This window comes from Hyaena hyaena, unplaced genomic scaffold (assembly GCF_003009895.1).
Source record: "Hyaena hyaena isolate Hyena2069 unplaced genomic scaffold, ASM300989v1 scaffold_47, whole genome shotgun sequence".
NCBI lineage: Eukaryota > Metazoa > Chordata > Mammalia > Carnivora > Hyaenidae > Hyaena > Hyaena hyaena.
This window is the reverse complement of record NW_024080679.1, coordinates 4,523,902-4,550,584: the sequence shown is the minus strand read 5'-3', so window position 1 is coordinate 4,550,584 and position 26,683 is coordinate 4,523,902. Positions and strand designations below refer to the sequence as shown.

The 26,683-nt window shown below is 42.6% G+C and overlaps 1 protein-coding gene across 3 annotated transcripts in view; it reads left to right on the top strand.

The window, feature by feature from the left end:
- WDR7 (WD repeat domain 7) overlaps nt 1–25,037 on the top strand; it is a 357,763-nt gene extending 332,726 nt beyond the window's left edge. For all 3 annotated transcript variants that reach the window (XM_039230510.1, XM_039230509.1, XM_039230511.1), the window contains 2 exons: nt 16,059–16,163; nt 22,273–25,037. In XM_039230510.1, coding sequence (XP_039086441.1) covers nt 16,059–16,163; nt 22,273–22,476 — 309 coding nt within the window. In that variant the 3' untranslated portion in view covers nt 22,477–25,037. The remainder of the gene's footprint in view (nt 1–16,058; nt 16,164–22,272) is intronic.
- The last annotated feature ends 1,646 nt before the right edge of the window (nt 25,038–26,683 follow it).

Genomic DNA, 26,683 nt, shown 5'->3' with positions numbered 1-26,683 from the left:
ATCATGCGTCTGTTAAAAATCATTTTAGCTAATGCAAAGTACATTTATATAATCTATTAAGCCTTCAGAAATGTGTCTGAACTGCCTTCTTTATATGCTTACTTAACTCCTAAAGGGAAATAGAGTATTAAATGGAGGCTCTTACTTGAGTTATACATGATTTTGCTTAAAAGTGAATAAAATTAGGGTGCTTGGGTGATTCAGTGAGTTAAGCATCCAACTCTTGATTTCAGCTCAGGTCATGATCTCAAGGGTCCTGGGATTGACTCCTACGTCAGGCTCTGCGCTGACAGCGCGGAGCCTGCCTAGGCTTGTCTCTCTCTTTCTTTCTCTCTTTTTCTCTCTCTCACTCACTTGTTAAAAAATCAGAAGTAAATAAAATTAGTATGTATAGCTTTAAGTATGCCTTAATTGTATCTGTAGGAAGGCACAGAATTTTATTTTATGGCACGCTGTGGGTTATATACGTGCAATCATAAGCAGATTGCTAACAAAGTGCATTCTAAGTTAAAAACAAACAAAAAATCTTCCAAGAAGGATTCATGCTTGCTTGGGAAGAAGGTAAATTAAAACAACAAAGCAGTTTGTCTCCCTTAAGGATTGTTGGATAGCTTGTCAGTGCTGGAGTGCAACAAGTGGGCTAGTGTTATTGATTTTCACCTTGTGTTACCAAAACATTCTTCATTGACCAATATTAATTGCATATTAAGTGCTAAAGAGTTTGATGGTCCAAATATTGAATTTTGTAATGAATTGGACTTTTAGTTTTGCTTCTCATTAGGCAATATGGTTGCATTAAAAGATACAGAGGTTTAAGCCAGCATATCTTCCACTCTAAGAATATCAAATAGATATTCCTGAAGAGTTTAAGCTCAGCAGTAGGATTTTTAATTCATTTCCCTTTGCATTTCAGTGACGGCTCCTTAGCCACACCATAGGGAATGCTTGTTTCAGTATGCCTTGTATGACTATAATTAGTTGTAAAGTATCCGGTATATCTTGCATTGATTCTAATTTATGAATCTAGTGACTCGTTGAAATATCTACCAGGACAAAGCTGGTGAGCCTTATTTTTGCAAAGGATCTGTCAATCAAAGTGAGCAACCACAATATGTGCATGTGTCTACATGGGCACACACACAAAAATACATGTTCCATTTTTAATACCTTTTTGGTGTCTTTCCTCTTTAATAGTGTGTCTTGTTTTTTATTTGCTTTTGTAATTATATCCAGAGACATCTTTTATATAATGACCTTTCTAAAATATCAAAATCTGTGGATAACTGATGAAATTAGCAAAATTAAAATTAGAGAAATTAGGCTTTCAATTTGGGCAACCAACTACTTATTAGTAGCTTAGAATTATAAATTTGATTCTAATTCAGGTATTTCTTTTTGATTCTAGAAATGTGACCTTTTTTTTTAAGTTTATTTTTGAGAGAGAGACAGAGTGTGAGTGGGGGAGGAGCAGAGAGAGAGGGAGACACAGAATCCGAAGCAGGCTCCAGGCTCTGAGCTGCCAGCACAGAGCCCGACGCAGGGCTTGAACTCACAAACTGTGAGATCATGACCTGAACCAAAGTCAGCACTAAACCGACTGAGCCATCCGCGCACCCCTAGAAATGTGACCTTTTTAATCATTTATTTCCTGTTCTCTGAGATAATTACAACTTGATAAAGGATTATCCTTTAATAGATAAAATGTTATCAAGCTCCAAAGCAGACTTATTAGCTCTTCCTTCTCTGCCTCGCCTTCCGCTGCCATTTCATCCTCACCCTTCCTGTCTTTTCCCTGTTGGCTCCTCACCGGACGGGTTCTCTTAGCCGCTTACACCCAGTGGCTTAAGAGACACTCATAGTGCTGAGTGCCTGACCCGTCTCCCTTTCCCTAAGCCTTCTCCTTAGCTCCACACTCCTCTTCCTAACTTGCTAACATATTTCCATCTACCTCCTCTAGTCCCCACCTTAATATCTACCTATCCCAACCTAGCTCTTCATGATTTCCCACCTGCCCCTCTCCTCCCAACCCAGAAACATGTCCTCTCTTATGCCTTCTCATCCGGGTCACGGCACCACTCTATTCCCAGCTGGCCCCTCTTTCCTGACCGTATCCAGTTCCTCATTTGATTCCTAACTGATCTACTACATTTGCCTCTTACTCTATCCTTTTTTTCCTAGTTCCTCTATCCTTTTCCCTCCGCCAGAATTTTCTTAGAACTGATCTGATCTGGTGGGGGTCCTAGGTGGCTCAGTCGGTTGAGTGTCCAGCTTTGGCTCAGGTCACGATCTCGCAGTTCATGAGTTTGCAAGATCGAGCCCTGCGTTGGGCTTGCTGCTGTCAGCACAGAGCCCAGTTTGGATCCTCTGTCTCACTCTCTCTTTACCCCTCCCCTGCTCACTCACTCTCTCTGTCTCTCTCAAAACTAAATAAACATTTAAAAAAAAAAAAGGGGGGTACCTGGGTGGCATGGTTATTTGGGTGTCTGACTCTTGGTTTCAGCTCAGGTCATGATCTCACAGTTCATGAATTTGAGCCTCACATCAGGCTTTGCACTGACAACACAGAGCCTGCTTTGGATCCTCTCTCTCTCTCTCTCTCTGCCCCTCCCCTGCTCATGCTCCTTTTCTCTCTTTCTCTCTCAAAATAAATAAATAAACTTAAAAAAAAAAAAAAAAGACTGGTCTGATCTGACCATTGTCTTATTTAGAAACTTCAGAAGACTCCCTGTTGGCCGTGAACTTAACTCCAGATTTCTCAGCACAACAGAAAGGCGGTGTGGATAGCCTGGCCATAGCTACCTTCTTGCTTCATCTGCAAGCCCTGCCCTCCCCAATGCTCCCCACCCCCACACTTCCATTGGCAGAGTGACACGGAACTGCCTGCCGCTCTCCTGGGCCTCCCTTACATGTTTGCTAGACTCCTCTATCCGCTTAGGATGGCCTTTTGCTTCTGGCCAACTCCTGCTCATCCTTTACAGCTCAACTCAAATACCACCTTAGCTCTGAAGCTCGTTCTGATGCATCATATACTGAGCAGCGATTACTGTCTATTCATCTGGGTTCCCGTGCCACCTTACTCATAGTGCCGCTAATTGCACTCCGCACTGGCTGCCAGCTGTCAGTCCGCCCTCTCCCAGCTCCACTGGCAGGTATATGTCTCATTTTGTGCTGTGACACGGGGCCTAGGACAATAAGCAGCTCCCAGTAAACATTTTTAAGTACATTTGCGCTAAAAAGACTTAATTCCACAAGGTAGGCAAGACAAATATTACCCTTATTTTACAAATGGGCAAATCGTGTCTCAGAAAATTTTGCCCATTCATAAACCCAGCAAGGGCAAATTCTAATTCACTAGATAAACATGGGATAGTTTAAGGATAAGTCAGAGGACTGGCGAGTAACGTCAGTGTGATTTTGCCACAGTAATTGCTCTGGAATATTTGGAAATGCAATTGCTATGTGAAAAAAGGTCTGGGGCAGCTGGGTGTCTCCATTGGTTAAGTGACCGACTCTTGACTTTGGCTCGGGTCATGATCTCATAGTTCGTGGGTTCGAACCCCACATCGGGCTGTCAGCACAGAGCCTGCTCTGGATCCTGTCTCCTCCTCCTCTCTCTGCCCCTCCCCTTCTCATTCGCTCTCCTTCTCTCTCAAATGTAAATAAACATTTAAAAAGTCTACATATATTATTGTATTTGTTTTATTACTGTTTTAATACTGAGAAATTTTTTGAATGTTACATGAAAGATAGGAAGGTAATTTTATATTTTTATAACTTGGCATTTCTTAACAAAAGAGATGTACCTTGTAATATGCAACATTAATTAGGTGATATTCCAGACTAAACTGACTTTGTTTTGAGATGAAGAGGCATGGTAAACCACACATAAAAGTATAAAACTCCTGAGTCTATATTATGTATTAGTAGATATACTCTATTCTCCAAAATAAATACGAGCCAAAAGATGTGGTAACATATTGGTCAATAGATGCATGAATTTTTTAAATGTATGTAATACCTTAATTTTCTATAACACTCTTCAAGTAATCTCTTTTTTTGGAATGGTGAAAATGTTGGATCCTCATGAAATGTGTTTTTGAAAAACAGAAATTCCATAGCTTTAGCACAGTCTACGTCAGACAGTTTTGTGTCTCCAGACGGTATATACCAGGTATATGTCAGGTGAGGGACCACGTGCTTGAAGGCCCTGTCCTGCCACTCAGGTCAAAAGCCATCTTCTGTTTACCTTGATCCAGATCAGAAGCCAGGAGAGTGCTGAGTTCTGTCTGTTCATGGTAGACATGTATGTGCCAAAGGTCTGCTGTGTAAGGGCCAGTGTTTTGAGAGGGGACAGAGGTGAACAACACGGTACATGTTTCTGGAATTCCAGGTGGAAACAACGGGGATTTCCTTGGGGGGGGGGAGGGCACAGCATCACCTTTAACAATACCCTCTCCTGTCTTTTTTGAAAAATTCTATAACCATTTTATGTCCAATTCTTAGGAATCGTTTGAATATTTAACATCACAGTTTTCAATCTGGGAATATAAAAACAAAACTTTGTTCATTTTAAGATTTCTAGCATGTGTTCGAATAGACTTATATTAGAAACACTGATTTAAAAAACATTTAGCTTTGGGCCAGCCCAAATCTTAAGAAAACATTTTCTGTGACTTTTGAGGCATGTGAAAGTTACATACTTCATAAGTGTTTTATAATTATTTCATACCAGCAATGTGAATATTTGACAACAGTTTATTCACTATCTTTTTATTTAAAACTGATCCACATTTATCTAAATCGCATTAGCATTCAGTGTTTCAATACCCATAAATCATCTTTAAATATGACTATTTTTAAATGTTGGTGAAAAATGTTACAGATTGAAATACATCTTTAACTAGATTTTTTTAGTGTTCTCATTACTGAGCTTCAGGGTCTCAGAATACTAATAACACTATTATCATTTCATTAACCAAAAATCAGTGGTAATTGTGTTTTAAAATAATTGGAAGTTTGTGACGTCCGGGATTTTTGGCAAACATAATTTCAAAGTATGACTATGTAAGATTGATCGCTTCAGCATGCGAAGACAGGACGTGCCAGTTATGTATAGCTTAATTGGATATTTTATAGTTACTTCATACTGAAAATACGTGGTCTACTAAAGCAGATGAGGAGTGGGTGGGTGGGTGTGTGCACACACACACACGTGTGTGGTCGGCTCTTAATTATCTGTAGTAAGAGAAGGAAGAACCCACTTCAACATTAATAGGTGAGACTTAGGGAAAATGTATTCTTTGAATCTGAATAAGTCCCTCAGTTCAGTTGAACAGAAGGGAGAAAAAACTCCTAAAACCAGTACATACATTTAACAAAGATTCCTGTTACAATGACCATATTATTTTAAGATTGGAAAACAACTAAAGGCTTAAGTGTTTATTCTCTATTTGTATTCTATAGACCTTCCTTTTTAAAGGTAATTTAGATCATCTATAGTTGACACTGCTGAAAATAAAAGCTTCAGTAATCATAAAAATCTGAAATTATCACTAATGCCTAAATTACAATAGGAAAACAGTCTCGAGAATTTATGCTGATTATTACTGTTCTTGGATATGGGTGTTGTGTGTGCATGTGCTTGTTGCTGTATAATCCTCCACGAAAAGAATTTCAAAAACTATTGCTTGTGTCATAAGGATTACCAATATGTAGATATTGAAAAGCTCCTTTAATTCATCTGTGTCAGTTAGCTTATCCCCAGATGGCATTTAAATAGCTTTCAGTGACTGAAAATGGGCCAATACATGCTGCAGCTATGTTTAGAAATAAAGACAGACAGTATACTTGAGGCACTGTATCTTATAATCAAACCTAAGGTAGCTCGCTTTATTACATTTATCCTTAAATCTATTTTCCATTTAGATGTTAAAATGATACCAAATCTACTTGTCTTTCGCCCTGAATATATATTCTTTTCAATTAGATAGCGATGGAAAACTCAATGCATTGAATGGTCCCAATACCCCTTGGCTTGGAAGCTGCCACAGCAGGCTGACTCTATATCATAGGGTCGGCATAATGTGAATAACAACTATTGCCTCAGCCTTCCATCAAGAAAAGAAATTATAGAGATAAACAACCCATTTTCAACCCTCAAATCTCTGTTCAAAATCATTATAGAATCGCCAAAGGGCAGCATCTAGGCTTACGTGCTTACACTGTAGGAGATAGTACAGCCAGTAAGAAAAACTTGTCTCTAATACGAGAGAGCTTTATGAATATTTTCCCATCTACTTTGCTTTTGGCCAATACTTGAGTTTCTATATTTTGTGTCCCAAGTGAGAAATAGCCAGGCTCCTAATTTTATAATGACACTTTCCTCAAGTAGTGCTTATTTACGGTACCTGTTGGTAGATGTTGCCTCTTACAGGCACAGACGAGCTACTGGGACCCAAGCCCAGGGAGGGAGGCTGCCAAGGAGAAAGGCAGGTGTCCCAGGGGAGCCACACAGGCCAACCTCCACCTTCTCTGCCACGGGAGAAAGATGGCTGCTTCTAACTCTTCAACCTCTGTTCTGAGGTGTTTAAACTGCTGGAAACTGGGTCAAGGAAGAACTCCTCTTCTCCCACCACTGCTGTGGGGGCCAGAGGACCTGCTTCTTCCCACATGAGTGTGGGACTGCTGGGGTAAGTGAGCCCCCCTGGACGCCTGGCCCTTTCTGCCAGGCAGCACTGCTATCCGCTGTCGTCGCAGGGCTGGTGGGTCAGGGGAGATTGCACCAGGAGGTGAAGGGAGACTGGACCAATCCAGGGACCTTCCTCTGGACCTCCTGTGTGTGAAGCCGCTGGGCTCCAGAGCCTAGGGATCTAGGAGGCCCCCTGGTGTGGAAGGGGACAATGGGACAGCCGCTTTCCCACGAAGGCCCAGCCCCACGGCGCCTCTGCTCTCCAGCAGCCGGCTGTGACTGCCTGGGCTGTGGCTGTGCCACCACCAGATAGCACTCAAGGTCTGCATTATTGGTCAGGGAAACGTCATTTAGAAATACTGGTGTAGAGGTGCCTGCGTGGCTTAGTCGGTTAAGCGTATGACTCTTGGTTTCGGCTCAGGTCATGATCTCACTGCTTGTGGGTTCGAGCCCCGCACTGGGCTCTGCATTGACAGCGTGGAGCCTGCTTGCGATTCTCTCTCTCTCCATCTCTCACTGCCCCTCCCCTGGTCGCTCACTCACTCTCTCAAAATAAATAAACTTAAAAAAATATAGCAGTGTATAATGTACCTATGCCAGCTATATGAAAATCGGGTGAATAGAAATTGAAGTGGCAGCTTATAGTTTTCTTGTACCTGGCACTCTGCGAGACAACAGATTCCAGCACCAGACTGCCTGGATTCTAATCAAAATAAATTGCTTCAATTCTCTGCACCTCAGTTTCCTCACCTGTAAGGTAGGGCATAATGTAGTAGTATTATCTCATAGGGGTCATCTGTAAGGATTAAGAAGTTTGTATAAAAGTGCTTACAACATTCCCCGGCACAGAGCACGTGCTGTGAAAGCTTCTCCTGATGCTTCTTGGATTCCCTGCAGGGCCCACCTCAGCAGTGCACACCACCGACCTTCCAGTGCAGAATTCTAGAATGTATTTGAAGGACGACAAAAGCTGCTGGTTGCAGTTGGCCTTTGATAAATGCAATTTTTTTTTGTTTTAAAGTATGAAGTTACAGGATTCATTTTTGTACCAGTGACCACAGTGACAAGCCAGAAACTGTGTTCTTCAAGCACTCAGGTGATGGTCTAAGTGTCAAGAAATGAGAGGTTGCAGAAGTAGACAGCAGGGAACAGAACAGGCTCGTTGGGCCATAATCAAGTGGGAGATAATTTGTAAATGAAAATAAAGAGCTGGGACGCAAAATGAGTATGAATCTCTTTTGGAAAGAGGGGTGGGGTGGGGAAGGATTGAAAACAAGACTGACAGTCTGTGGTTTTGTCAGTGGAGGCATCTCTGGGCCTTGCGGCACAGCAAGGCTCCCTGCCGGGGCTGGGCGGGTGTACACACACACACACACACACACACACACACACACACCCCGCTTTCCTAGCTGGGACACGAGGAGCGTTGCATGTCCGCCATCTGCGCACCAGCACCTTCACCACAGCTTGCACCAGGCATGGCTGCGGTGTTGTGGTAAAATTAGCGCAGTGTGGGTCCTGCACACCGTTCTGAGAACCGGTAATGACACCCAGGTGCTGGTTCCAGCTCAGCCGGCTTGAAATTCCACATTCTGAGACGTGGTTAACTACGATGGCCTTGAATACCAGCCCACGCTAAGATGGCATGATCGGAAAGCTTGGAGAGAGTTTAAGGAGAAGCCACAGACATGATTAAAAAGTTGGAATATGAGACTTGAAATATTATAGTCACTGGGGTTTTCTGTTTGTTTGTTCTTTGTTTTTACATCCTGAAAAGACAAAAAGTAAAAAAAGGAGCCAGTTGCTGTAACAGCCCTCAGGTCTGTAAAAGGCTCTCCGGCTGATAGGTGACTGGCTCTTCTCCAGCAAGAGAAAGCGGGCTCACGCAGTAGCATGTTGGATTTAGATTTGATACAAGGAAAAATCTCTTGACAAAACCCATTGTTAAACTCAGAAGAGGGTCCTCAGGGGTTCAGAATCTTCTTTAGAGATACTTGCAAACAGAATAGCTGTTCATCTGTCGGGCCTACTTTAAGCAGCCCTGTTGACATACAGAAAAGAAGGGGTGACCTTTCTGTGTTCCTGGCAACGTCATATGCCCTGAAGAGCCCACACACAAAGGCTGGAGGAGGCTTAGTTCGTAGCAGTAATTAAATTTTACTTGGGTCTTCTACATGGCCATCGATGAAACTTTTTTTTTCAATGGCATTCTCTGCCCAGATTGTTTGTTTCCTTGAGCATTTGAACCGTCCATGTATAATAACATCATCACAAATTGATTGCTTCAAAGAAAAGAAAGGGGGAGTTTTTTCTTCATTGTAATTAATTCTTAACTTCTCAACTCTTTTGAAGTGGCTCTTTTTTTGACAAGTCTTTGCCTTGCCTAACAAACAGAGCTGTCAGTCCGAGCAATGTCTTTGTCTTCTCTCGGCCTTGAGCTGTTACCTCCCTGCCAGTCAGCCATGAAATCAGTGGCCTCCTGTATTGGGATGTCAGAAAGGCCTGCACGTCAGACCCTGGCCGTCTGTCCTTATCTACCCTTTTCTGACTCTGGCCCCGTCTGTAAGAGATGTCAAATGTAGGGGTCGGTGCTTCTGATGCAGAGGTGAACGTGTCCTGAGCCGCCCTGGTCATTGCTCGTTATCCTTCAGAGGAACCAGCATTAGGAACATGAAGGTGTTTGTAAGCCTTTGGTATTAACTCTCCTTTTCGGGGCACATCCTCACATCTTAGGTACTCACTTCCCTGAATGTCTGGCTCACCTCTAGCCTGTTTTCCTGTCTCTTTCCTGACTGAACACTTCCTTCAGGTTCTCCTTGAACTGAGGACATCTGCCATGTTTGTCCCTCACGAGATCATGTTCATCCTGTTCTCCACCAGAACACAGTCTAGGGGAAATGCTGTAGCCAAAAGCTTCGTGGTATTTGTAGAAATTTCAGCAACCACATGCAGCCAACTGGGACGTACTTCCAGCTCAGCAGACCTTTCAGGCACCCCCAAATCACAACTATCTTTTTTTTAAGCTTCTTTATTTATTTTGAGAGAGCGTGCGTGCACACGTGCGTGCAAGCCAGGGAGGGGCAGAGAGAGAGAATCCCAAGCACACACAGAGTGTGGAGCCCTAGGTGGGGCTCCATCTCACAAACCGTGAGATCATGACCTGAACCGAAATTAAGAGTCAGGCACCTAACAGACTGAGAGCCCCACGACTGCCTATCTGAATCCGAAGCTCACTGTTTGTTCCACCAGAGACCTCCGTGCAGCCTCCTTCGCTCTCCACTCAGCAGATCTTGGGTGAGGCTGTGACGATGCAGGTCAAGGTTCTTTTATTTTCCAGGTTGTGCTAGTCCACATCCTATAAGACACACGGTCTGAACTTCATAAACCTTTCCCTTGGAAACAAAACAAAAAACAAAAACCTTTCCCTTGGTACGGTGCTCACGATAACAAAGCTTCACCTACTTTAGGAAACCTTTCCTTCACAATTTATGTCAAAAGTAGGAAAGTATTTTGTGTGGTTGGGTTTTTCCCCCCTCCCCTTTAAAAAGGTGGTGAAACCTGCCAATAAATATAAAATGTTCTCTTTGGTCTTGTTCAGTCCCTAACGTGGGCGTAATGGAGTCGTCCCATTTGGTATAGCTCTCAAACTTGTCATCGGGAAGCCGAGTATCAAGAACTCCAGGAAGATGCAGACCCTGTAAAGAGCAATGTTAAAGAAAGTACCCTAGACAGGCCAAGCTTCTGCTGATGCTGACCCAATCATTTGTGAAATGTGTGCCTCTCCCTCTCTGTGCAGGAGGGTTAATTCCAAGTCTTTGCAGGGTGCATTGCAAGTACCTGTTAAAACTGCTAGGCCAGTGCACGTATTCCTCATTATTTTTTTTTTTAATGTTTTATTTATTTCTAGGAGAGAGAGAGAGAGAGAGAGAGACAGCATGAGCAGGGGAAGGTCAGAGAGAGAGGGAGTCACAGACTGAAACAGGCTCCAGGCTCCGAGCTGGCAGTCAGCACAGAGCCCGACGCAGGGCTCGAACCCACGGACCGCGAGATCATGACCTAAGCAAAAGTCGGACGCTTAACCGACTAAGCCACCCAGGCGCCCCACGTATTCCTCATTATTAATCCTGCCTCTCAGTTCCTTTTCTTTGGTAAGAAAACCGGAGGGGGTGTTTACCAGTTCAACACTCTGTCTCCTGCCAGGGGTAATTGCTTGATTTCCTTTCTTGTTCATAGCACTTCTTGAATTAGATTAATTTCTTTATATTCCATTTCTGTCTTTTCAAGACAGCAATTTCTTTGACTAAGAAATAGAACAAGACATGATACCCGTTTGCATATAAAAAGAAGACCAAGCCTCCTTTTATTTTGAAACCTGTTATTTTGGGAAACAGTCTTTACAGTTTGGCATTTAAGATCCCAGCCGTTGGGCAGGCCCCATCCAGTGCCCTCACTGGTCCCCTGTGATCCCCCCCAGCTGCACCTCTCTTGCCAGAAACGAGATCAAAGTCCAATCAGGTGGTGCCTGCACAGATCTGAGAAGTTCAGAGATTCTGAACAAAAGACAATGGCAACATTTCCATTACACTGAGGCTCTGAAGCACCTCTTAGGCTGAGATTGTAATGAGCTCACCAGATGTACCAAACCGTTTAAAACAGTGCGCCTCCCTGAGGACCCTGAGTGGCACTTGCTTTCTTGTGCGACAACAGGTCTCCCAGCTGACTCTGACTCTGCCGTCAGCATTCCGTAGTTTCCTCGAGGTTCCTTAAATACCCTGCGGAGCACCTGACAGTATCTTACCATGTATCTGTGTGTGTTTGTGCGTTCTGATCTACCACGTAGGGCCTCTTTGCCCAAAACAGACTTTAAAGAAACTAACAAATGAAGCTTACTACCCGGAGCAGGGGTCTCAACAACACGTGGAAAGAGAACACGAGGACAAAGTACTGATTACCATGCATCCAGCAGGTACATACATTCAGCTCAGGGGTTCCTGGCAGAATAGCAAAGCACATGTTAAGATTACATAATTATTGTTACATGAGAAAAGAAAGCAACAACATTTACCTGGAAAGAGACACATTTTACTGGCAGAAAAGTCCAAGATGGCATTTAATTCACAGGATCTTCTGTTAGAGACTCTGGATAACGTAATGAAGGATGTCCTAGCTCACCCAGAAGTAATCTTCAAGTGGATGATTTAAGTAGTGGCCCTCTGTAAAAGTTGAAGATGTTATGTGAAAATATTTCATGAACACTTTTCTGACGGAGCCTGTGTGTCTGGTTTTCCGCCTTTACCGCAGGGCGAACTTAGCCTCACAGAGAGGTACATTAACATGACCAATGGGCTGGTACTTCCTTTGGACCTGCTGGTCTATGGCCGCCTCGCTGTTGCCAACTCACTGGTTGCTGTTAAAGAAGAGATGCCAACCTGAAGGAGACAGGGTTAGCGTTCTGCTTTGAGCTTTAGGAGCCCAAACTCCAGGAGGAGAATCATGCACTTCTGCAGATTTGGGCTCTGGGGGGGCCCGTAGGAAGGGCCAACTTTTCTTAGAGGCGCCTTAGTCTCTTCACACTTTCAGATGCACACCAGGACCCCAGAGCATGGAAGACACTATTTTGACTTTTTGGACTTTTTTTCCAGTACAGTTGACACATAATGTTACGTGTCCAGGTGCACAACATCATGATTCCACAAATGTATACATTATGCTCTGCTCACCCAAGCGTAGCTGCCACCAGCCACCACCCAACACTCTTACAGTATCATCGACTACATTCCGTATGCCGTGCTCTTCATTCCCGTAACATATACATTCCATACCTGGGAGCCTGGATCCTCCCCCTTCTCCCATTCTGCCCTCCCTCTTCCCCTGCCTGCTGGCAACCATCAGTTTGTTCTCTGTTTACAGATCTGATTCTCCTTTTTCATTTGTTCATTTTTTTTTTTTGATTCCACATATGAGTGAAATCATATAGTATTTGTCTTTTCCCATCTAACTCATTTCACTCAGCGTAATACCCTTTAGGTCCATTTATGTGATCACAAATGTCATGTTCTCCTCCTTTCTTATGGCTGTGTAATATTCGTGTGTGTGTGTGTGTGTGTGTGTGTGTGTACACCACATTTTACCCATTTATTGATGGATTCTTAGGTTGCTTTGTATATCTTAGCTATGTAAATAATGCTGCAATAAACACAGGTGTACATATATCTTTTTGAATTAGTATTTTCATTTTCTTTAGGTAAATGCCCAGTAGTAGAATGTTGGATCATATGGTATTTCTATTTTTAATTTTTTGAGGAGTATGAGGGTACTGGTTTTCACTGTGGCTGTGCCAGTTTGCATTCCCACCAACACTGTAGCAAAGGTTCCTTTTTCTCCACGTCCTCACCAACACTTTTTGTTTCTTGTGGAAGAAACTATTTTGAACCAAGTATTCCTAAAATTTTTTTAGTGTTTTATTATTTATTTTTGAGAGAGAGAGAAAGACAGAGAGACAGAGCATGAGCGGGATTAGGGTAGAGAGAGAAGGAGACACAGAATCCAAAGCAGGATCTAAGCTCCACGCTATCATCACAGAGCCCAAAGCAGGGCTCAAACTCATGAACTGCAAGTCCATGACCTGAGCTGACATCGGATGCTTAACCGACTGAGCCACCCAGGTGCCCCCTTGAATCAAGTATTCTTAATGGAAGGGTAGCACTCGGTTCACAAGAGACCAGGCAGGAAATAAGGAAGCCAGGCAGCGGGCGTTAGCGCAGGAGGAATTGAACTGGTGAAATGGAGGGCAAGTGTCCAGGCTGAAGGGCCACCTCTGTTCATCCCTGGATGTTGAGGCCACATGCGAACAAAGGCCCAGGATCACCAGAGCTTTCAGTTTGTCAGGAGAGACCAGAAATCTTGATTTTACGTGATACCTGATGAATTAGAATATGAGCTCAGAAAACATTTTTTTTTAACATTTTTCAGACCGAACCAAACACATCTACAGCCTGGCTTCATTCAGCCTAGGGGTTTTCAGTTTGCAACCTCTGTTTTAAAGCAAGGCCTTTTACTGTCTTAACCATAACACAGCTTTAAATTGGCCCCACAGAACTTCAGTTTTTAGTAGAACTGAATCTTGATTTTAAAAACCAATTAAAGATGCTTTCCAGTGAGCTCAATAAATTGACCTAGTAAGTGGGAATGGTCAGTTTTTCCCATTTAATTGGTTAAGTTTTTTACCCTCTTCCACAGTAATTTTCATCTTAGGGTAGATGGCGGAATAATTATTCAGCATGCTCACCGTGTTGCTTAATTGGCACCCATTAGGGGCCTAGCACCATGGATAGTTACCACATCTGTTTAATAAAATGTTTAATGAAATGAAATCTGTTTCTAGACTGCCTAGTATGCTAGCTGATACTGATTCTGGGGTATATGATAAGGGCTTTTTTTTTTTTTTGTCCATTAAATTGTGTATTCAAGTAATCCAGTTTGGCGATTGTTCACATTTGTCTGATCATTTTTTCCCAGTTTATTGACATATAATTGACATATAACACTGTAGATGTTTCAGGAGTACATGTGATGGTTTGATACACTTATGTATTGAAAAATGTTTACCTTACCACCCTAACATTGGCTGACACTTCCATCTTGTCACATAACTACCATTTCTTTTTTGTTGATGAGAATATTTAAGATCTACTCTCTTAGCAACTTTCAAATGTTGGTCATCTTTAAGTAAGGGGGAATAATATAGACATTCGTATTACTTATTGGATTCTTATTATATGCCATCATTGCACAGAATGTTGCATATATAGTAGCTCATTTAATCTTCACAGAGCCCGTTGAGGCAGGTATTACCAACATCATCATCATCATTCCTGCTTTCTAGACATGGGACTCTGAGGTTAAGGAATTCACATCCCTCGCCCTAGGCCCTTCAGTGAGGAAGTAGTAGAACCCAAATGCAAGCCAGACAGCCTGACTCAGAGCGGTGTTCTCTGCCAGCCTGAAGCCCAGCGCTTTACCAGGAGAACATGTTTTCTCTGAGGGTTGAAAATTGGGCATTATTTTGGATCCCACAGTACCCTGAAAGTCTAGTGACAGAAAAGAACAAAATCCAAAGAGCACCAAGAAATGGGCTTGTATCCCCATTCTTCCTTCCTTCCCTCAATTTAGTCACTCAGCTATGAACTCTAAGAAGATTTTTACTGAAATTTACTACATGTATGGGGCTGAGGGAGCCTGATGTTCCCACCGAGACTCAAGGTTCACAATTGTTTATTACAAAATAGGCGGAGCCTGGGTGGCTTAGTTGGTTAAGTGTCCGACTCTTGATTTCGACTCAGGTCATGATCTCAGGATCAAGAGATCAAGCCCCACATCGGGCTCCACAGTGAGTGTGGAGCCTGCTTGGGATTCTCTCTCTCCCTCTCTCTGCTCTTCCCCACTGTCTCCCTCAAAATAAATAAAATAAAAACATGAAAACAAATAGATGGAAATAAACCTTCCTAGTATTGTCTCTGTCGAAGAGAACATATTTATCCATTCCTTTCCAGACAGAGGGAGGAGACCAACCCACAGCTTGTAAGCAGACTCAATATTGGTTAACGTGGTAGAGGTATGATCTTCTGTAGTTGAGTGAAAGGACTTTGATGCAATATTATGCCAATTTGCTTAGAATGCCAGTGTTTTGGATGATTAATATCATTAAAGTTGAGTATAATTTTTTATTAGTAAAGACCTTTTATCATAGACCTAGTCTAAAATACAACTCCCTTTCTTTTAATTCATGGTTAAATCAATGATAGCTATCTGGCAAAGGCTCAAAATGATCCCTGTTAACTTGTTTGTGATAGTATTTGATTTCTGTATGTGCTCAAACCCCCAGCAGGTACGCGTATGTATGTTTACTAATTGCAGCCAAGTGCATTCAAGCACAGTGTTATTGGTGGGAAATGAAGCATAAAACATGAAAAATGTTTAATTATTAACGGTTGAAATTATGGTTTTTAACTCCTTCCAGAAGCGGGATATTATGATACAGCTTTGATTGTTTTTCATTTCAGATGAGTGAGGTTCCTAATTAATTGTAAAACTCTTCCCTCTAAAGGATATAAGTAAGTTAACACATTGGTTTGCCTGTTAATATATGCTTTTCCTCCGGACTCATGTTGTCCTCCCAACAAGGAGACAGGTAGAGTCTTCACAACAAGATGAAAGAAAGCCCTTGGATATATCAGTGTGAGAACTTTGGTTGCTTTTCCCATTTTTCTCGCCTAATTTTATAAATAAGGATCATAACGGTATCTAGTCTCCATGACGTAACTTGTGTATGTGGAATGCAGACCGTTAATGACCCTGACTTTTATTTTAGACGATCCATGGACACAAGGGACCAATCACAGCAGTGGCCTTTGCTCCTGATGGACGGTATCTTGCCACCTACTCGAATACGGACAGCCACATTTCTTTCTGGCAGGTACGTGTGGATGCTACAGGGTCCTAAAGGCACTACTGCATGATTTGCTTTTGCTAAGAAAGGCTTCCTGTTAGGCCTGGCCACCAGCCTTCCCGCTTGCCCTCCCTCTTCTTTCAACAAATATCAAATATTATTGCTGACTGTGGATGTGCTGCATGCTAGCATGCAGGAGGCGCTGAGAATACAGTGAGCAATCTGGGGGTGGGGGGGTCTGCTCTCACAGGGCTTGCAGTCTGAGGGAGACACCTGTAAATAAGCAGGTAACAATACAGATGGGAGCCTGAGACCAAGGCTGTGAAACTGATTCACAGAGGAGGTGACATCTGAATGGAGACAGGACCATGCTGAGTAAGGGCCGGATGGTAAGGGGAGGGCAGAGTGGGGGGTTAAGGAAGGGGAGCAGGAGCAGCCTTTCAGTGGTAAGCAAGGGCACTGTGTACCTGAGGGCCCGGCCGGAGAGACACAGGGCCAGGGAGGCTCTGCATAAGGTGCAGACAACCCCAGCATGGCAGAGGGCCCAGGGAGAAGGCAGCCGAGTAGTGGCTTCATATTCCATTTACATTACCTCATCTCTGTCAGCATTCTGAATTTCCCACATAATGCTCTTCATTCCCAAACTATCAGAACATTTTCAAAACCCCGAGTGCCGGGGCAGCTGGGTGGCTCATTCCGTTACGCGTCTGACTTTGGCTCAAGTCATGATCTCGTGGTTAGTGAGTTCAAGCCCCACCTCAGGCTCTCTGCTGTCCGTGCAGAACCCGCTCTGGATCCTCTGTCCCCCTGTCTCTCTGCCCCTCCCCCACTGGTTCATTTTCTCTCTGTCTCTCAAAAATGAAATAAACATTTAAAAAATTCTTTTAAACAAAGAAAACAAAACTCGGAGATCATTGAGTGGCAGATCATGAGAATGCCTATGTTTAATTGTGACTAAAATACATATTTTTTTTTAAATTTTTTTTTAATGTTTTATTTATTTCTAGGAGAGAGAGAGACAGCGTGAGCAGGGGAGGGTCAGAGAGAGAGGGAGTCACAGACTGAAACAGGCTCCAGGCTCTGAGCTGGCAGTCAGCACAGAGCCCGACACGGGGCTCGAACCCACGAACCGCGAGATCATAACCCAAGCGAAAGTCGGACGCTTAACCGACTAAGCCACCCAGGCGCCCCTAATTGTGACTAAAATACATATTAACTCTGAGCACCTAATTTTTACAGTAGAACTTGTTTTATCCTCTGTAATTAATCCCCATTCCATCTTTTTAATTACCTTACTCCTGACAATTATAAAAAAAACTAAACATCACCAACTCCCTTCCCGACGAAAGGCCAATTAAAACTTTTGTTGTTACCTTTACTTTCCTAAGATGCAAGTATGTTTTATGAGATTTGGTTTATTGCCTTGAAAGCTAAAAAAAAAAAAAAAGTTTAAATAAGACTTCAGCACCACTTGACAATGGTTTTTAAAAAATCAATAGCTAATAAAATGTAAAACAGATACAATAAATTGCTTAATTAACAACACGCTATTAAACCATGACAACTTCCAAATCTGTCACAGACTTTTCCCTACTCTTCATTTAATTTAGTTTTCCAGTTTATTTTCTCATTATCTTTTCTCCCAGAATATATCTCCCACATCTTAATTGGCTCATATTAAACTCTCTTCCCCGGCGGCCTCCCTGGTCCCCATTTCTCCCAGTGGCTGCCGTGGGGCCCGGGGTCAGCGCTGCTCATTAGGTGTCTGTAGACTCACCCTCACAACAGAGCTTCCTGAAAGGGTTTCCCCACCAACCGTTTCTTCTACACAGTGGTCTCTGTACACCACCTGCATGTTGATACACATCTTCTGCTCTTCCCTGAGCTCTTGGGATCCCAGACGAGTGTTTATGTAAAGCTCCAGATCCATTTAGAACATTCTCTTGGCACTGGTGCTGGTACAGGCGCTGGCCAGTGCTTCAGGGACACGGGGTCAGCCGGCCCCACGTCCCCGCTTTCAAGGAGTTTGTGTTTGTTCACGTTTTCTTCTTTGGAATAAACAAACACAAGTCTTTTTGGTTTTGCTCAACATGACTTCCTCAGAAAATGAGATTTGTTATATAAAGGAATACCTCCCGACGTAGCCAGATTTGAAGCCGTTGCCATTATTTTCCTCAATTTCTGTGTTTTTCCCCTTATGTAGATATTCACGGTTCCATTTGGATATGTTTACCCTTTCCTTGAATTTCTTTGTTCTACTTTTATCCAAATCCCTGCCTCGTGCTTTGAGGGATTTATGGTTAGCATCCTTTCTTACCTTAGAGCTGGAGATCATTCATTACATGGTAGCTTGGCGAGATACCGCTTCTCATCTGCCAGTTCCCATCTTCCAGCTCCTGTTGCTGCCTCTGGGCTTTGCCAAGGACACTTGAACCCGCGCACCTGTGCGTGTGGCGTTGTGCGCGGGACGGGGCCACAGCACACTTCCTTGGTGCACATGCTCATCCACTCCTGGGGCCACCGCCTCCTGTCTGCACAGGTGGGTGTCCCGCGCACAGAGCATGGGGGCTGCTCAGGCCACACCCAGGGCTTTTGGCCTCTCTGCCCAATGTCAGGATGGAAAATACAACCCATTTCGTAAATTAATACCCAGTTTGGTCTTGAAATTTAAGTGGAAAGCACAGAAACATTTCAGCTTTATCAAAAAAAAATACAATAAATAAATACAGGGGAGTTTGATTTAAATTAAAGGGAGTCCAGAAAGCAATGTTGGATCTCCCACTGAGTTCCCAAAATAGGCTTTGCTGATTTATTTAGATACATATTGTTTAGTTCTGATGATATATGATGATACTTTTATATTATTCCAGTAAATGTACTGTAATATATTTTGAAAACTTAATGAAGTCTTATTAATACAGGACCTTCCAAAAGCTATGAGCTATTAAAACCTTTGCTGAGAAATGAGTGTTAATGAGAAATATCGGTTGGATAATTACTCAAGTGAGACTTAGTAAAAGGTTTGTGTGCAGCATTACTTACACTGAGAATTGCATTAAAACACTTCCTGTTTTGATGAATTACATCTGTATGTGTTTCTATGTGATCAGAAAATAATCTTCGCAGAACTAGTTTGGTGAAGCATTCTTCTTAAAGGGAAGGGAAAAACCAAAGTTGCATTTTTGTTATTTACAAACTCAGCTACTGAATGATGTCACCGGGCAATCTTCTAAGCCCTTTGATTCTCCAGCTACATCTTCCTACAAGTTGAATATTTCATGTCAGGGTAGCCGTTAGTATTTGAGCAAAGGGAATTGAGTAATGAAATCAAATACAGCCATGGTTCTCTCACCTAAATTTCACCACTCTCCTCCAACTAGTGAGCATCCTCTTTCAGAAATGCTAAAAATAAATTAGGTGGATAGTGGTTTCACTTATTTTTATGTATTCCATCATAAAATGGAATACTAGTCGGCCCTTTAAAAAGGATGCTGTAGGGGCATCTGGGTGGCTCAGTCGGTTAAGCATCTGACTTTGGCTTAGATCATGATGTCATTCAGGCCCCATGTGAGTTTGTGCTGACAGCTCAGAACCTGGACCCTGCTTCGGATTCTGTGCCTCCCCCTCTCTCTGCCCCTCCCCTGCTTGCGATCTGTCTCTCTCTCTCTCTCAAAAATAAATTAACGTTAAAAAAAAAAAAAGAAAGAAAAAAAATTGAGTGTTACCATAAAAGACTAATTCCAGGTAGGTTTTATTCATTTGAGACTCAAATCGCCCTTTCCCATACTTTGTAAGCCAGTCACTAAGGAAACATTAATATCAAATAACAAAATGGTTCATTGTTTCAGTGAGCGTTCTTTGGAAGAAATGAATGCTCACCCTTCCTTCTTCAGGTTATCTCTCTTCTGAAGAGGTCACAGGGTAAGCATGGGCTGAGGAATAACATTTAAGAGTGAACCTGAGGGTCTTTGTCCCTCCAGCAGCACGCAGCTGTAACGGTGCTGTGCCATGCGGACTTGACACAGCCCTGTTGCTCGGCAGAAAGGCCATGTGACCCTTGCGAAGGCATTCATCCATCAGTTTATCAAATGATTTATCAGTCATTCGATGACTCAACTCAGAAGGAGAAGCCAGGAGGCATGATGGACTTCTTCTTGAAGTTCTCTATCAGTAGCATTTCAGTGAGGTATTCTCTCCCTGTGTCCCTTTGGCCCTCAACCGATTTCTTCTACGTGGCCAAAATTTGAAAAAAAGAATTAAAAATTAGGAAGTGTCTGAGCATATTGGATACCCTTAGCATTTTAAGCCATCAGGAGAACGCAGGCTTCTTCCATATTTTCATAGAAAATCCATAAAGAATGAAAACTCCTTTGTAGCTATTTATCAACTGAGAAATGAGATTTTTTTTTTTTTTAAGCGCAGCATGCCTATTGATGCCTCCAATTTTCTGGATCATTTGGGTCTGTTCTGTTAGAGAACTAAACTATCATGTACTATTACTTTTTGTACAAGCGAGAACCATCAAATCAAGCTCACCACCATTATTTATATATAAAATATTTGGGAGCCTTCAGAAAGCAACAAGACACTGATTTTTGTCTTTTTGGAGTTCTTGGGGAAAGGGAAGGAAGCAAGGAAAGAAGTTTTTGGAGGACAGTAAGGTACTGTCTGGCTTTCAATGTTAACTTTAACAGAAAGAGTTAATGATAACCATACATTTGGTTTTAAAATGTGACCTCGTACACTAGTGATTTTTTTTCACCTCTGTGTTGTGCTCGGCACTATTATTAATGCAGGAAAATCAGTAACATTAGTCATCTTAAAAGGGTTATTACTCAAGATGATTTAAATTGTGAAAATGTCAGTGGAGCCTGCACGCATCCTGCTAGAGATGCCATGATTTACGCCCTCTGACACCATCGTGCTGCTGAGAAGGGCCAGAGAAAAGAATGGCTTATATTTTGCACTGATCCAAATGCAGAGCATGATATCAGCAACAACACATCTTAAATGTCCTAGGATTTGCCAAGGTTTCATGTGTCAACCATTTGTGTACATTGAATCATAATCTGCACGCTTCACACAAAACCCTAGAATCTTCTGGGTTTAGACGATGGTTATACTGGAGAGAAGAACTGGAAATGAAAATTAGTGCAAAGAAAACTAATATTTTTGAGACCTCTTTTCTTACGTGCTCTATGCTTTTCATGCAATTTGCAATAGCACAAAAGATGGATATTGAAGAGATGTTAAGTAATATGTAGAATCTACAGGATTCCTCTGAGCCTGTCGCTCAGGCTCCCTGGGATACCCACTGTTCGGTATTCACACTTTGACCAGAACACATAGTTGTTCATGGGCCATAATTTCCACGTTATTTTTCACTAATGTGAATGGATGAAAAGAACTTAAAATTCAAATCCAATCCCAAGAAGCCACCAAAAACCAAATCAACTAATAAAAACATGTTGCCAATAAAGCGTTAAAAGTATTCTCTCTCCGGTGTGGCAGCGAAACAGTGAGGCACAGATACGGTGTTAAGATGCAATTGATTCTTGGTTTCCCTTTCACAATGAACTAGAGATTTGCAGAGACTGAATTCTGTAAAAAGCAGGTGAGGAGGGCAGTGTCCGTACATGCAGATGGGGGAGGGGGTTACGTTTTGAGCTTTGATCCAGGAACATCCCCACTTTGCTGCTTTTCCTTGAACAAGCCGTCAGTCCCCAGTCGCATCTTGGTGGACTTGACCTTCCCGGCTGCCATGAGCACCACTGTGAAGGAGCAGGAAGGTCTGTCGTGTGAAGTGCCCACAGTCACCAAAGATTGTCTGATTGTGTTTAGTTAACATCCGGAACTTAGCCCCCTCCTTAAAGACTGATGGCCTTTCCTGCTGTCAGGTGCTACCCACGGAGTAAAATTTCTATGGATTTATGCATTTATGGTAACAGCATCCCTACAGTTCCCCTAAGCTGAGAGGCGCCCTGCGGGGGCTGAGAACAGACTCTCAGATGAGCGGGAGGAAGTAGGTGGCAGAGAGCGTGCCGGAGGTGTGAGTCACGCGACCCCGCCCCTCGGCAGGGAAAGGAGAGGGTTCTGTAAGTGACGCGTGTGCTCTTGTGTCCCTGTATCCCCCCAGATGAACACCTCGCTGCTGGGAAGCATCGGCATGCTGAACTCGGCCCCTCAGCTGCGCTGCATCAAAACCTACCAGGTGCCGCCCGTGCAGCCCGCCTCGCCCGGCTCGCACAACGCCCTCCGCCTGGCCCGGCTCATCTGGACATCCAACCGCAACATCATCCTGATGGCGCACGACGGGAAGGAGCATCGCTTCATGGTCTAATGCTGGGGTCTGCTGCCCTGACGGCATCTGAGGCCCCATCTGCTCTGGAAGTCGAGACTCCTCTGTCCTTACTCACCTGGATCGTTTCTCAGTGCCTGCCCATGCCGGTGTCACCCAGGGGCACGGCCGAGGCTGTGTCACTTCTGCATGGTCCTCGGGGGCAGACCCCCGCCTGTGTCCCCTGTGATTCAGAGGCATGCACACCCCACCCTGCAGGAGTGGCCCTTGTGTGGACACTAGGTCGTTTTCCCTCCGGGGAGAGGGGGGTGTCCGTAGGAGCACCCCCATGGCTTGGTGCACCCGAAGCCTCCAAATCAGTAAACACTGTGACTGCGTTCCCAGCCCAGATCAGCATTTTCCTAGAGCTAAACCCCACCTCTGAAGTACTGCTTGAACCTGGTCACTTGATATTGGGTTTTGACGTAATGTGGCAGTCCTACTTAGCCAAGTTATTTTCCTTTGGATTTCCTAAAATGCATTATTGTTTACCAAAAGATTCTGTGTTTACATGGTTGGTTGTGGGTTTTTTTTTTTTTCCCTTCCATGATTGCTAGGAAGCTACTCAAATCCACTTTCCTAGGGTTGAGATACTTGCTTCTTTATTAACACCTAACAGATTTGAGATCAATGAGAAAATATACAAAAAATAATAATAATACAGAAAAAAAATTTTTCCAGCCTTCCAGAATGCTCATATCCTGCTCAATAATATATTTAGTAGTTTAAAATAAAAATCATCACTATTTATGATCTAGTTGGTATAATTATCCAGTCTCTATAACTAATATCTTAAATGGACTTTTATAATAAAGAACCGAGTTTGGAAGCATAGCATATACCTAAATAAGAAATCTCTTGTGTCTGTTGCTACAGGTCCTTTTAAGAAAGACCTTACCCCTTCCTTCCAGAAACCTTACAGACCTGCATTTCCCATGCATACTACACACGTCAGGTATCATGTAATAGTTACAATTCAGCCTTTGAACTGATCAGTTAAAGTAAATCTCAGACAGCATTTCTTTGACACAAGTATCCTAGAAAAATAGCAACAAAGGCACAAGCATGCAGGAGTGTACTTACGATGCAAGGCCTCTTGAACAGTTTGAGGAGACGTTGCAGTGAGGGTGTTCATCACACTTCCAAGTAAGCTTTAACTGGGTTGCTTGCTTTTTATGTCAAATTATGCTGGTTCTCCTAGTAATGGGAAAAACAATCTATAAAATAATATTTGGTATGAATTGCTACTAGCAAATCTTGATCTGTACATAGTTGGGGATTTGGTTGGTTGGTTGGTTGTTGATTGGTGGGTTAGGTGAGCATGATGGTTTATTAAATGCAAAAACAAAGCGATTGATTAAATTCAGAGAAAATCTGTGAAGTTTACAGAGGAACCAAATGATGATGGGAGCATTTAATTGGACAAGCATAGATTATCAGAGTTTATGTAACATAGAAAAAAAGTAGGATCACAGTCTAGGAACAAATACATCTGTTATTGAAACGGAGTTTTAAAGAACATGTTAAGAAATTAAGACCACTAGAATGCCTCTTTCCTATTGATATGAAGTACGTTATTTCCATTGATGGCAAACCTATCCTGTTCCTTGGTCTTAGACTTTGGGTGTTCTTTCAAAAGTGAATTTATGCCACATGCATGTACATTGTATTTATAAAGATTATATATGTAGTTTCCAAGGAAGAAACAAAGAACTATATACCGCATAGAATCTATTTGTCTGGTGAACGTGCTGTTGTGTTCAATATAGATAGAGAAACCTGAGGTAAACAAAAGGGGCACGTGGTTTTTCCAGTGGGCTCCCAAGTCTTCTCCATATCCAGCACGTGTTCACTTGGTGAACTTAAATAGGGATTAATTTATTCTAGACTACAAAGCTGTTTTGAAATGATGAAGCAAAAGCATACCTTAGAGAGATTTTTTAAAAACAAAATGCATCAGGAAAAAGCAGGCCACCAAAGCAGGATGGACCACTCCTTGGAAGTCTGGAACAAAGCAGAGCCATGAGGGCCTGGGGTAAAAACATCTGGGCAGTGAGCGTGGGCCAGCCTGTCCCACATTCTGGCTGCAAAGACAGCCAAAATCAGTGCCCAGTAGAACATTACTCTTATAAAACTTGGGTGGATGTTATCGGATGGTTAGACATCTCTAACTGCTAAGTGAATACTTGCATTCTTGTTAACACAAATCTCCCCATGGCTATTTTGACAACTACAGTCTCAGACTTCATCACAGCTTAGATTTCTCAGCACCGAGGCAAACTTTGTACTGTCATCCCAGTGTTTGCTTTTTAGTGTGTTATTGATTTCGTGGGCACTGTGTTTGGACCTATCCTTGTAAATGTAGAGACATACGTGGCTTCATTGGTAATTTACAAGCAAAAGATGACATGACGTGACACTTGTATGAAAATGTAGTGATTGAACTGTGTACAGCGAGTGAATTAAAATGTCTGCCTCTCAAGACATTGCCACTTAATAGATTCTATATGTGCTGAATGTCCCTGTGTACATATGTGTGTTAAATAAAACTGAATTGTACTGAAGATTGTTTTTCTCATTAAAACAATTGTTCACTCTTATTAAACATTCTCAGTTGAAATCCATATGCCCCCCCCACCCCCACCCCAACCCCCAACACACACACACACACCTTCTTTGGTACCAGATTAAGCCTTCTATTTCCATGTGATTATTCATTTCCCTGGAGAGCTAGCTTCAGGAAAGGCTAACTTGTCACAAAGAACAGTAGAACACGCTTCCAAAGTGTGAGGGAAACAACTCAACAGCACCCTCTGTGGTTTGGGCAAGGGAATTGCATGCATGTTGCTTTGTCTCCACCCCTCGTTGCTCCTAAATAGACTGTTAACTGTACCGTATTCTAGCTTGTCAGATTTGATGACGTGGGTTGACTGTCCTGGAGTGGGGGGCTGGACAGAGATGATTAAATTCATTTCATTTAAGACTTGGAGTTGAATTTGAATCCCTGAGGTAATGGATGTAATTGGTTTTCAGAAAAAGCAAGAGTAACAGAATAAGTCCTCATCGCTCAGAGAGGGTTCTACGCGCAAGTGGCAAATGTACTTCTTTACTTTTCACGTAAGAATATAGAACAGCTTAAATGGAACCAGTCATCGGTAGCAGTATAATTTTCTTTCAGAAATAGATAAACATTAAGGGAACTGACTGCCACATCTTCAGCCCGGTTCAAGTGCCCAGTGTCCATCCCAGGAATGGCTTTAACGTCTGCTGAATTAAGTGTGTCCTTATAGGGAAAATAGGGGCCGTACCAGTCCTATATGATTGGTGATCACATAAGCTGATCAAATGTGGAAAGGGCATGACATTAATAGGAAGGTAAAGCCAAGCAGTGCTGGGTGAACTTTCACCTTTCACCCCTTCGGCTGACTGACAGAGCTGAGTGTTGAAGAAAATCAATACTTTGGAGCCAGGAGGGAAATATTTCCAACCTCTAACTAGAGAATGTATTTTGACAAGGCCAAGATAATCCAAGCTGCACAGGAGAAAGAGAAAAGAAGACTCATTTTTAAAGCTTGACACTTCAAGGTGTTTTTGTACAATGGTTTAGAGATCGTCAATACATACAAATACCAAAGGTCAAGAAGAAAAGCCAGAAGAATTTCAAAAATTAGATGTTCAGTTCTTTTTGCTGTTTACAAACTAAAAAAAAAGACTGCAGAGAGGTGTATGCCTGTAATTGTTGTTTAAATGAACCGAGCTCACAATGTGTGCTCGGAGGTTATCATCCGTCTTTAATCAAACCTTACATTTTCTCGAGGCAGCGCTATAAATATTGAATGCCTAAAAAGGTGTTGAGGCTTCATGTTTCTGTACATTTTTCCAAAGACCCAAATTGTTCTTTGGTTACACTGGGGGGCACAACTTGGAATCTTGATTTTTGGATCCATGTCTATCCTGCCAGGATGGACAGGTAAATCTTAGACCCTCCTTCATATCTGGATCATTATTTGCATGAGAAAAGAGTTCATGTACCTACTGAACTTGAATTGTTTTTAGTTTCCCTCCTCCCTTTATGCATATTACTAATAAAAGTATTCTAATTAGTGCCCTGCTGAGTGAGAGGCTGACGCATCTCTAGGAAGAAGGTAAGCAATTCACTCCACTCTTACCAGCAAGATTAGATCCATTCATTCTGTGGACAGATACCTCC